This window comes from Eretmochelys imbricata, chromosome 16 (genome assembly GCF_965152235.1).
Source record: "Eretmochelys imbricata isolate rEreImb1 chromosome 16, rEreImb1.hap1, whole genome shotgun sequence".
Classification (NCBI taxonomy): domain Eukaryota; kingdom Metazoa; phylum Chordata; order Testudines; family Cheloniidae; genus Eretmochelys; species Eretmochelys imbricata.
Window position 1 is genome coordinate 3,223,883 of NC_135587.1, and position 12,765 is coordinate 3,236,647.

Here is a 12,765-nt window from a genome sequence, read left to right on the forward strand (position 1 = left end):
GCTAAAGTCAAGGAACAACACGTCCACTGCTTTCCCTTCATCCACAGAACCAGTTATCTCGTCATAGAAGGCAATTAGATTAGTCAGGCATGACTTGCCCTTGGTGAATCCATGCTGACTCTTCCTGATCACTTTGCTCTCCTCTAAGTGCTTCAGAATTGATTCCTTGAGGACCTGCTCCATGATTTTTCCAGGGACTGAGGTGAGGCTGACTGGCCTGTAGTTCCCAGGATCCTCCTCCTTCCCTTTTTTAAAGATGGGCACTACATTAGCCTTTTTCCAGTCATCCGGGACTTCCCCCGATCGCCATGAGTTTTCAAAGATAATGGCCAATGGCTCTGCAATCACATCCGCCAACTCCTTTAGCACTCTTGGATGCAACGCATCCGGCCCCATGGGCTTGTGCACGTCCAGCTTTTCTAAATAGTCCCAAACCACTTCTTTCTCTACAGAAGGCTGGTCACCTGCTCCCCATGCTGTGCTGCCCAGTGCAGTAGTCTGGGAGCTGACCTTGTTCGTGAAGACAGAGGCAAAAAAAGCATTGAGTACATTAGCTTTTTCACATCCTCTGTCACTAGGTTGCCTCCCTCATTCAGAAAGGGGTCCACACTTTCCTTGACTTTCTTCTTGTTGCCAACATACCTGAAGAAACCCTTCTTGTTACTCTTAACATCTCTTGCTAGCTGCAACTCCAGGTGTGATTTGGCCTTCCTGATTTCACTCCTGCATGCCCGTACAATATTTTTTAATAACTATAATAAAGAACAATATTGTCAGACATATAGATGAACACAATTTGTTGAGGAAAAGTCAATATGGTTTTAGTAAAGGGCAATCATGCCTCACCAATCTACTAGAATTCTTTGAGGGGGTCAACAAGCATGTGGACCAAGGGGATCCAGTGGATATAGTGTACTTAGATTTTCAGAAAGAAAAGGAGTACTTGTGGCACCTTAGAGACTAACCAATTTAGTTAGTCTCTAAGGTGCCACAAGTACTCCTTTTCTTTTTGCGAATACAGACTAACACAGCTGTTACTCTGAAACCTTAGATTTTCAGAAAGCCTTTGACAAGGTCCCTCACCAAAGGCTCTTATGCAAAGTAAGCTGCGACAGGATAAGAGGGAAGGTGCTCATGGATTGGTAACTGGTTAAAATATAGGCTAGGGTAGGTATAAATGGTCAGTTTTCAGAATGGAAAGAGTAAATAGTGGTGTCCCCCAGGGGTCTGTTCTGGGACCAGTCCTATTCAACATATTCATAAATGATCTGGAAAAACGGGTAAACAGCGAGGTCGCAAAATTTGCAGATGATACAAAATTACTAAAGATAGTTAAGACCCAGGCAGACTGCGAAGAGCTACAAAAGAATCCCTCAAAACTGGGTGACTGGGCAACAAAATGGCAGATGAAATTTAAATGTTGACAAATACAAAGTAATGCACATTGGAAAGCATAATCCCAACTATACATATACAATGATGGGGTCTAAATTAGCTGTTATCACTCAAGAAAGAGATCTTGGGGTCATTGTGGATAGTTCTCTGAAAACATCCACTCAATGTGCAGTGGCAGTCAAAAAAGCAAACAGAATGCTGGGAATAATTCAGAAGGGGATAGAAAATAGGATAGAAAATATCATGCTGCCTCTATATAGATCCATGGTATGCCCCACATCTTGAATACTGTGTGCAAATGTGATCTCCCCATCTCAAAAAAGATATATTGGAATTGGAAAAGGTTCAGAAAAGTGCAACAAAAATGATTAGGGGTATGGAACGGCTTCCGTATGAGGAGAGATTAATAAGACTGGGACTTTTCAGCTTGGAAAAGGGACGGCTTAGGGGAGATATGATTGAGGTCTATAAAATCATGACTGGTGTAGAGAAAGTAGATAAGAAAGTGTTCATAGAATCATAGAATATTAGGGTTGGAAGAGACCTCAGAGGGTCATCTAGTCCAATCCCCTGCTCAAAGCAGGACCAACACCAACTAAATCATCCCAGCCAGGGCTTTGTTTACTACTTCTCATAACAGAAGAATTAGGGGGTCACCAAATGAAATTTATAGGCAGCAGGTTTAAAACAAGTAAAAGGAAGTATTTCTTCACACAATGCAGAGTCAACCTGTGGAACTCCTTGCCAGAGGATGTTGTGAAGGCCAAGACCATAACAGGGTTCAAAAAAGAACTAGCTAAATTCGTGGAGAATAGATCCATCAGTAGCTATTAGCTAGGATGGGCAGGAATTGTGTTCCTAGCCTCTATTTCCTAGAAGCTGAGAATGAGCAACAGGGGATGGATCACTTGATGATTACCTGTTCTGTTTATTCCCTCGGGGGCACCTGGCACTGGCCACTGTCCAAAGACAGGACACTGGGCTAGATGGACCTTTGGGCGGGTGTGTAACAAATGGGGAGAAGTGCTCTCGTCTTCTTCTCTCTCAGGCGGGTGTGCTGCAAATGGAGGAGCACCTCTTTCTTCCACACTCACAGAATCACAGACTATCTGGGCTGGAAGGGACCTCAGGAGGTCATCTAGTCCCACCCCCTGCTCAAAGCAGGAACCTCAGGAGGTCATCTAGTCCCACCCCCTGCTCAAAGCAGGACCAATCCCCAATTTTTGCCCCAGATCCCTAAATGGCCCCCCTCAAGGATTGAACTCACAACCCTGGGTTTAGCAGGCCAATGCTCACACCACTGAGCTATTCCTCCCGCCCACGTGTGCAAGGGGTGGGACCTTCTTCTCTCTTAGGTACCAGTGCAAACAAGGGGACTCTGTACCCCAATCTGAGCATCCAAATAAATATAGCGAGGAGTCTTCCCTTTCACCCCAGCTGTACATGCAAAAGGGGGAGCTCCCTTCCCCTGCGCCCCAGAACAGGTTTGCTGATGAAGCAAATCTACCAGTGTGTATGTGTGTGTGTGTGTAAATGAAGAAGTTCAAGTGAGTTTTGTAAATGAAAATCCCTCTGTGGATGTGCAAATTGTGCTTATTACCCCTAGGATGTGTGGGAGATGTACCTCAGAGGTGGCACCTCCGGGGCTGGGAGGGAGAGGAGCATGTGATGGGGCGGGGCATCTGGAGAAGAGACAGAGAAAGGGGCGGGGCCCCAGGGATCTGGTTACCAGCCATGAAAAAGGTGGCAATCCTAGACGGGATTTCTCTGAGCTCAAAAAAGGGAGAAGTGCTGGAGCACAGCTTGCAGGCCGGTGCTTTATGCACAGGATCATACTCCACAAAGTCAAGCCAACAATGGAATCCGTGCTCAGGCCTCCTATTGACCTCTTGGTTTCTTGCTTTTCAGGCCTTCTCTGCCTTTTACTACACCTTCAGCTTCCTCAACCTGACCAGTGGGCAGCCCCTGGCCATTGTCGAGGACACTGTCCAGAAGTTCTGTGCAAGAAATTGGACAGACGTACGTGCTGTGAGGGGGGATGGAAGCTACAGGGGCCATCTGTGGGGATTGCAAAGCAAAGGGTCCCAAGAGTGGAGGGGGAAGGGAACTCTCACACAGGGCAGGCCAGGGTTATTGAAGGGGTAGGTGGTATCACCAAGCTCACTGCCCTGGGAACAGTCAGAGGGGCAGTGATCGCTGCTCTGAGCTGCCCATGGGGGTGCAGGCTCAGTTCCTAGGCCCAGCCGCTCTCCCCAGGCTGGCAGGAGCCTGAAGCCCCGTGGATGCAGCATGCTCCCACTCTGGTGGGAGGCAGCGCATCCTGTCACTCCATGGCACCCTTTGTGGCAGCCAGAAGCCATGCTGATGGGCTCTCAGTTGGCCACCGTCAGGAATGAAATGGTCCCGAGTGATCAATTTAAATCAAGGGGAGGGGACAAAACTGCCCAAAGCACCATCTCCCTCACCCAGAAAACATCCTGCAGCTTCCCCAGGATGACCAACGTCACTCCCACGCAGGGCTGAGGAGTGGGAATGGCCAGTCAGCACCAGAGGAATTTTCACTGCTGAGGTTGCACGTACCCAGCTGCTGTGCTGTACAAACCCTCCTATCTGGCCTGGCGCACAGGGACGCTCTTAGGACGGATCCAGCCTACGGAAGGGGGGGGCCCTGTTGGGGTGGGTGCACAGCTCCCTGGCTGGGGAGAGCAGGGCAGAGTAGAGACAGGCTGGACATGGGTCCCGCTGGGGACAGAGAATGAGGTCATGGCCATGTTGTACATGATTAACATTGGGGTGGGGCAGCCATCCCAGTTGCCCGATCACAGCTCATTTGATGAGTTAGGAAATACCTGCCTGGTCGATGAGCAAGCATCTGTCTCTGAACCCGAGAGAGATGCGGGCCACCAATCCCTCTCTCCACACCCCAGACGGTCAGGGAGCTGCCAGGACAAAGTCTGCCCCTGCTGTAGGCTCAGAGCTCCTGTCACACTGCTGCAATTAACACCCCTTCTCTCCCCTGTGCTGATTGTTCACCCCCCAGTTGAAATCCAGCTACCCCAAAGAGAAAGATCAAAGGCTGCGAGAGTACTGCGCCAACGCCAACTACATCCTGGTGCTCCTGCTCGACGCCTACAAATTCAACCAAACCAGCTGGAGCAGCATCAAGTTCCAGATGAAGGTGAGCAAGAGTCCAAGTGCAGAGGCTGGGAGGAAGAATTGCACGTCAACCTGCTTAGAGTCAGCACGGCTCAGCTGATGGTGCAGGTGCTCTCGCTTCAGAGGCCGAAGGGCATGGCTGCTACTCCTGCTAGTCCATGCCTGTTCATAGAATCATAGAAGGTTAGGGTTGGAAGGGACCTCAGGAGGTCATCTAGTCCAACCCCCTGCTTGAAGCAGGACCAATCCCCAATTTTTGCCCCAGATCCCTAAATGGCCCCCTCAAGGATTGAACTCACAACCCTGGGTTTAGCAGGCCAATGCTCAAACCACTGAGCTATCCCTCCCCCCAAAATAAGACCAAGGTTTCTTTACTCTCTAGAGGAAGGAGACCCCAGATGGGACTTGAACCCACAATCTCTGGCTTTGGAAGCTAATGCCATATCCATTAGGTCACTGGAGTTCCTCTCCAGGCTTAACGATTCACTGCAGTGACTATGCCCCTGCTCTTCCAGCCCACAGCTCTGCCGGTGCACCTCAGTCCTGACCTGCCCCCACTCCTGCTCTTGCAATCCTTGGCTTCCCATCCTGAGAACTCCACCAGTCCTCCTCAGTCCTGCGATTCTGGGTCCCTGCTGCAGCTCAGCAAGTGCTGATGGACTGTGCGCAGTTGTGGCAAAAATCATGAGGTAGTTTTATGATGAGGACCCGAAATGACGAGAAAGAGGGTCTAGACGCCCCTGTGCCCTCTGACCTATGGCAGGGTTTGGAAGCCAAGGGCTGGGAAGGTGTTTTGCTGCCACAGTCTGTGCTCTGCTGTGGTGCAGAGCGAGGACAGCCTCTGTTCCTTGTGCCCATGCCCGTGACTCTCGGGCGGCATACTACGCACACTGCAAGTCAGGAATCTGGGTGTCCCCGTCTCCCTGTGGGAGTTGAGGCTACTAGTAGCTTGCACCTCTTGGGGACTGGCCATCCCCTTAATACCATCCTGGCCATCCCCTTAATCCTCTTTCCCCGGGCAGGCTGCGGACACGGACATTGGCTGGGCCCTGGGCTACGTGCTGAACCTCACCAACATGATCCCGGCGGAGGCCCCCGAACAAGTGAAAGGGCAGCAGCGCGGGCTCTGGGCCTCCACCATCTTCTTCATCGTCCTGACGCTGGCTTTCTGCCTTGTTGGCTTGCTCATACACTTCCTGGGGTAGGAGCCGTTCAGCAGGAGCAGATGGCCAGGGCTTCAGCACCTTGCACCCGCCGCTAATGAGAGGCCTTAGACACCCTGTTAAATGGAGACTTGAGGGGTGGGCACCCCCAGAACATAACTGACCCCACAGCAAGATTTAAACTAGGCCCTATATCGCATGAGGAGTGGGAGCCACTACCCCTTGAGGCTGGAGTTTTCAAGGTATTTAGCCACCTAAAGATGCTGATAGGCACCGAGTGGGATTTTTTTCAAAAGCATTTAAGTGCCTAACTTAAACTTTTTCACACAACTCACAGTCAACCTGTGGAACTCCTTGCCAGAGGATGTTGTGAAGGCCAAGACTATAACTGGGTTAAAAAAAGAACTAGATAAATTCATGAAGGATAGGTCCATCAATGGCTATTAGCCAGGATGAGCAGGGATGGTATCCCTAACCTGTTTGCCAGAAGCTGAGAATTGGTGACAGGGAATGGATCACTTGATCATTACCTGTTTTGTTCATTATCTCTGGGGCACCTGGCATTGGCCACTGTCGGTAGACAGGATACTGGGCTAGATGGACCTTTGGTCTGACCCAGCATGGCCGTTCTTATGTTTTTGTGTTCTTATGAACTCCACTTGGTTTCAGTAGGAGTTAGGAGCTTAGGTACTTTTGAAAATCCCATTAGATGCCTAACTGCATCTTCAGCTGCCTAAATACCTGTAAAAATCTGGCCCTCGTGCCCCTAGCTGCAACCCAGGTTCACAAGCCTCTTACATGAACCAATCAGTGGAGGGAGCAAGAGTAGAGCGGGGCACTATTTTTCAGATGAATATGGTTTATTAGCTGAAAAATCAATTACTATTTGTGAATTTGACTGTTTGTGAATTTGACACAAATTTGCTGAATAATTTTGGCCAAAAACAAAAAAACAAAATTGGGCTGGAGTCACCAGAGGCTTAAGTGCCATTCGCCAGACAGCTGGAGGAGGAGCTGGCTTCCAACCACCTTTGCACTGCGAGGTCAGCGCACTCCCCTGCAATGTGGGAGATGCAAGTTCAATTCCGCCTGCTGTAGAGTGGGGAATGCACTTGGGTCTCCTGCTCACAGAGGAGTTTGCTTACCACCAGGCTACAGGATATTTTGGTGTGGGACTTGAAACTGCTTATTCTGTTCATTCCCTCTGAAGCACCTGGTACTGGCCACTGTCAGCAGACAGGGCACAGGGCTAGATGGACCCTTCATCTGACCCAGTATGGCCATTCTTATGTTCTTATGAAACACTGTCACTTTGTACAACATACTTGAATAACATCGGCAGCAGATATCGTACGCAGGGGGAGGCTGTGGCTCCCCAAACAGCCTAGCGTTGTCCAGCTCATGTTCCACCCCCAAGCCAGGCCCCCTCCTGCGGTTCCCAGCGCTCTGCCCTGGCTGGCCCAGGCTGGCTTGCCTGCCTCCCACAAGGACTCAGGGTGGCTGGTGCTAGGGCCGTGCTGCCCTGCGCTCTGGGGCTGGCCACCTGGCGCTGGGGCTGGGGGCCGTGGCAGGGGTGCTCTGGGATCTTGCAAGGGAGAAGGGCGGGGGGGGGGTGGAGACAGGGAGGCAGGGGGCCTTGGGCACAAGGGGAGGGGCCAGGGGCTAGCCTCCCCCATCAGCCGGGTCACTGGCCGCCCATGCTTCAATAGTCAGTGGGTGAGAGAGAGAGACCAGCACAGACTGACAACATAGTCCAGTGGTTAGGGCACTCACCTAGCAATAGATGAGGCCCAAGTCCCTGCTCCAATAAATATTTATACACAGTGGAAAAGGTTCAGCATCTGCTACCGAGAGACCCCCACGTCGGTGGCGAGGGCCCTTTCCTGTAATGGTGGGGAGACCTGAGTTCAAATCTTTAGCCCATCTCAGGTGGAGTGGGGGAGTCAGACACATTCTCCCACATCCTAACTCCTGGGCTAAAAGTTGTAAGAAGGAGTCCTCTTCTGCTGGCCATTGTGTGAATCTAGCCATTTAACAATGCCTGAAAACAAAGCATTTGGGGTCAATCCAAACAATGGACATTTTTGATTCACTGGAATGTTTGGGTTCAGCTTGAGCAGAACCATATTTCTGCAGGTTTCTTCAATCGTTTGGAACTTCCAGCGATCTGAGAAGAATCAGTTATTCACTGAGCTCTAACATGAGTCCCACGCTCTCCCACTGCAGGGCACATAAATACACTGTCCTGACTGGCTCTAGCAACTGTTTTTTAACAAACATTCTTGGGAGGGGCACACCTGCAAAACCATATCTCTCCCTCTGCTCCCACCCATAGGGATTCGGGGCTGCTGAGGGACTCATGCTGCTAGCCCTCCCTTGCACTGTGGGTGCACTGGTAAATGGTCCAGTAATTCATGCTAAGGGCAGTATATTGCCATGTCAGGCTTTGCCAGGACCGAGAGGTCCTAGCAGCTAGGAAGGCATCACCTGAGTCTGCAGCGGTTAAATGAGATCCAAGCCCTAGCTCTGGTCTCTGGTAAATTTAGAACTGACATCTGCCCGATCCTGCATTTGATATAACTTTAATGAGACTTTTCCACTGGCACATTAATTAAAAGGTGAATTGAGTGTTCAAGTGTTAGTGAGAATTAGCAGCTATATCAGAATAACAGTTGGAGTCTTCCCAAAGGGAGTCTATTCCCATCTCCATCCCCAGGGGGTTTTCCCAGGAGCCCCTTTGAGTGTGAGGAGATGAGAGCTCCTCAGGATGTGAAGGATAATGGGGAAAACCCCTTCAGTGGTCTCTTGGCCTAGGATCAAGGAGTACCCGGTTCCACCCTTGTGTACCAGTCAAATCCAGTTCATCCCCAGTAGCTTCCCTCCCAGGCTCTGCTCAATACCCCAGGGGGGTGGGAGGACTGTCCCCCAAAAATCTTTAAATAAGTCAGTAATGAGAGCCCTGGGATTTTTGCTCTTGGTTGGATGTTTGAAGGTTGTCCTCTTTGATAATTCCAATGGGAGAAATTCAACCCCGCACAAGGTCTCTGCACCAAAGAAATCCGGCCAGGGCTCCAGTGGTATACAAGTCTTTCCCTGGCCCATGCACTGGAGTACATTTCATCCTATTTCTTCTCTGCCTGTAACATCGTCTCCATCACTGTCTTCCATCACCTGCCTTCATTTTCTGTCCAGTTCTGTGATTTGTTTCCTAATCAATATTTCTGTTGCGAATGCTAGGCCCTGGGTTTTACTTTCTCTGGAGAAAGCAAAGAAACTTTGAATTTATTTCTACTTTATTTCATTAGCAAAGTAATTGTTACAGGAAGCAGAGAAGAGAAACTGTGATGTGGTCTGTGAAAGTAAATGCCTGTCATTCTGAGGCATTAGAAACAATCAATGTATCTAAAAGCTCTGACATGGCACCTTCTGGGCTTCGGCTCAGTCTGAAGCCTGGACTGCAGGCAGATTGTTGGGTGCCATGAACTGCTGCTTTCACAGAGATGAGAAAGACTACAAACCTTCCCAAGGTAATCAACTGTGGAAGCTCATCTTGCCAGTGTGCATATGCTGCATGGCTCCAGAGTGCCCGGCACATCTGCAATGTGTCATCATTGTTAAAAGGAAGCCATCAATGGAATCCCCATCCCATCCCAGACTGACTGACAGGATTGTGGGTGTGTCCGTGTCTGCACGGCTCTTGGACCAACAGCCTAGCTGAGAACAAGGATAGGCTGAAGAAAAGTAACGCTGTGCACAGATCTCAATACAAGGATCCCCACAGGGCGGGGTCACTGTGCCGTCATGCGCTGAATGGCCACCTGGGAAGGCTTCTTACTGCTGCCCAGAGAGTGGTGGCCTCCAAACTGTGGCCATCTTAGAGCTGCTACTAGCAAAATCCCCTACAGCTCTCCAAACCCAGGAGTCCACAGCAGGGGGATGCAGCTGTTCCCGTCCTCTCTGGGCCTGCCTGGGTGAAGATGCTGAGGCAGCTGTGGAATCATTTGCTGCACTATTGGTGACCCCGATGAGAACTCGGGCGTGGAGTTGGCTTTGCTGACTCACTCTTTTAAATGGCATTGCAGGCATTTCCACTTAGCCCCTTTGGCAGTCCAGGGCTGCCAGTCATATATCATTGCTCTGTCTGAACTTCAGGGAATTCTGTCACCCACAGCAGGTGCTGATCCTTAGGATGGTCAAGTGTGAAGAATATGTCTGTGAAGTTGGTTTGGATGGGTGGGTGGCTGGAGGTTAAATGATATTCTGTGTAACATGGCCCAAGAGATTGATTCCAAAATCATTTCAATGCTCAGGAAAGTTTCCCTGCCACTGATACATTGAGGAGGTCAGGGCCAGCTCCTTCTTGGCAGGGAAGCTTGACTACACTCCACATTCAAGAACATGTATTTGGTTGGTTGTGTGGACAATTGTTTGCTTGCAAGCTTCCTTTGAAATTGCTGCACACCCATGAGTCACTACACTGTGTGTGCCCTCCGTGTAGCATAGCACAGCAAGTTCAGTCTTTGTTCGATTACTGGGAACCAAACATGAGGGGCTGCTAAGACCCAGTGCACTCAGTATTAGCCCTTGAGAAAAGCCAGCTATACCAGGCCTCCACATTCAAAGTAAGAGGAGGCGTGTGGCCCCAGACAAAGAACACTGAATTCCTGATGGGAGGCTGTCACCCACGGGCCCGTTGGTGGTTCACTTCTCTGTGTCAGCTGCTCAACAGGCCTGACATACTCACTACACCTAACACGCTGGTGTCAGGATATTTACCCAAAAGGTGGCACGAAATATGCCCTTGGACAACTAATAACTCACTACAGCCTTATCAGTAATATTCTGATGGTTGTACGACCAACCTGCAAAAGCTTATACAGTGGTGCTGGACTCATGACTCAAATGTATTTAAACCAGGCATGTCAAGGAGAGTTAATAAACCGGTTCCTGACCCCCGACCCCAAAAAAGGAATGTGGTTCCGCCTGCATGACTGGGTCTCCATACAGATGGAACAAGGTGTGACCAAAGACAAAGAGAAGCACATCTGCCTGGCAGCCAAACAAAGCCATCAGGAGAGCAAGTGGGGAAAACATGAGCACAAAACAATCTCAGCAGGAGATGGAGCCTGCACCCCCAGGGAGCCTTCCTGTCTCTGGCAGCAGGGTCAGTGACCTGTGAGAGAGACTTTTCAAAGGTTTACTGGCCTATAAGAGAGGGGCAGAGAACTTTCCATGATCCTTCACCTGAGGCAACAAGGCAAACCAGCGGCTGGGACTCTGGGGGATGCTGGCTCAGAACCAGTCAGCCATCGCTGGAAAAGGAAGCTTGGTGAGGAAATTAACTTGAACAAAGACCATGGCTTGTTAAGCCAAATTTTAGCTTTTATCTTTATCCTTTGTACTTGAACTCACTTCAAACCTGGCTTTGTAACTGAATAAACTGTTTTACTTTTTATCCAAACCAGCCCAGTGCTTTGATTGAACTGGAGGGACTGTAACACCCATCAAGAGACCAAGCTGCTGTTCCTCTCTTTACGGGAGCAGCAAGTGTAATCATTTCTGTGAGTGTTCTAGGAGAGTGTTCCCTGGGCACAGCAGGGAAACAGTTCTGGGAAATGTAGGACTCAGAGTGTGGGGGTCACTTTGAAACACTAACTGGGGGCAGAAGCCAGGCAGTGCCCTGCACACTTGTCTGCTGGCTGTTGGTGTCCAGGCCGTGCCCTGCACGCTTGTCTCATGGCTGTTGGCGTCCATGCCATGCCCTGCACGCTTGTCTGCTGGTGTCCGTGCCATGCCCTGCACGTTTGCCTGCTGGTGTCCGTGCCATGCCCTGCACGTTTGCCTGCTGGCTTTTGATGTCCGGGATGTGCCTTGCATGCTTGTCTGCCAGCTGTTGGTGTCCAGGCTGGGAGCCGCATAAATAGAGCATTTAAGGCACCCAGAGTTATGCCAGGCAGGCAGTGACACAACCCGTCACTGGTCTGGGTTGAACCCCAAAACGTCAGAGAGGCTGTGTTGGGAAAGACCCTGCAAACTCTACAGAATGTTGCTACGGAAGCAGAAAACCCAGCCGTGGGTCTTAATATTGTTGCAGAGCTCTCAGGGGCTCTAAGAAGACTTGGGAACAAAGTGAGAACCTGATCACACGGTACAGTAGGGTTGTCAGAGTGGGTGATGGGTTAGATGTGAGCTGAACCATGCCCCCAACTTTGGCCATCCTACTGTTCTTCTGACCTCTCTATGGGACTTTCAAGGGGGAGAGGGCTCTTCCTATCGTCATTCTAAAAGCTAGGGTGCAAGGGAGAGCAGACAGGCTGTGGAACAATCCCAGCATCAGCCCCCCACCCCCATCCTGCAGAAGAGCTGATGCAGACCATATGAAAGGGGATCCAGGCCCTGGTTGTCAGTCTGATTCTATCATCAGAGTGGAATAAAACCTCCTCTCCAAGGTGAAGTCCAGCATGACATGAGCCTGTGTCGCTGCCTCTTTCATAGCCCCCAGGCAGCAGGAGAAGAGATGTTGCTGCAGAAATAAGCAAAGCCTCAGGTTCCTGCATCCTGTAGCCCACAGGGTTTAATGACTGCCCAGGTAGCAGCCTGAAACCATAACGCATTGTGCATTCATCAGCCAGGACATACAGACCTTAGCGGGCCTCATCCCAGAGGATGGCTGAGTCTATTACCCACCTGCACTATGCTTACACTGACCCCTGAACCCAGACTGCTCCAGCTCCCCCAAATAATCACCGACTTGGGCTTTACGTTTAACTACAAGGCAGTCACCGGCACAGAACTACTCCTCCAGTTGGCACAGTTGTTTGCAAGCTACATCCACCTCCACTGCATTGTTCAGAGGTTCAACTCCACATGCAGACGCCTGGAATTGCCAGGGCTTTGGAACGCTGCATCTCTGGCTGCCTCAGCCCTCAATGGGGCAGTAGCCACATGCTGCAGCCACCGTGCTGGAACTTCCAGCACCTCAGAGTTTGTGCTTGTAAACTTGTGGGGGGACCCGGAAAGAACTGGCAAGCACAGGATTTTCATTTTATTT

At 50.3% G+C, this 12,765-nt stretch overlaps 1 protein-coding gene across 1 annotated transcript in view; it reads left to right on the top strand.

Moving 5' to 3' along the window:
* LOC144275940 (ectonucleoside triphosphate diphosphohydrolase 8-like) overlaps positions 1–7,305 on the top strand; it is an 87,652-nt gene extending 80,347 nt beyond the window's left edge. The window contains exons 8-10 of the mRNA XM_077835606.1: positions 3,304–3,414; positions 4,436–4,573; positions 5,574–7,305. Of these exons, the coding sequence (XP_077691732.1) occupies positions 3,304–3,414; positions 4,436–4,573; positions 5,574–5,756 (432 nt within the window). The 3' untranslated portion in view covers positions 5,757–7,305. The remainder of the gene's footprint in view (positions 1–3,303; positions 3,415–4,435; positions 4,574–5,573) is intronic.
* Positions 7,306–12,765: the final 5,460 nt, after the last annotated feature.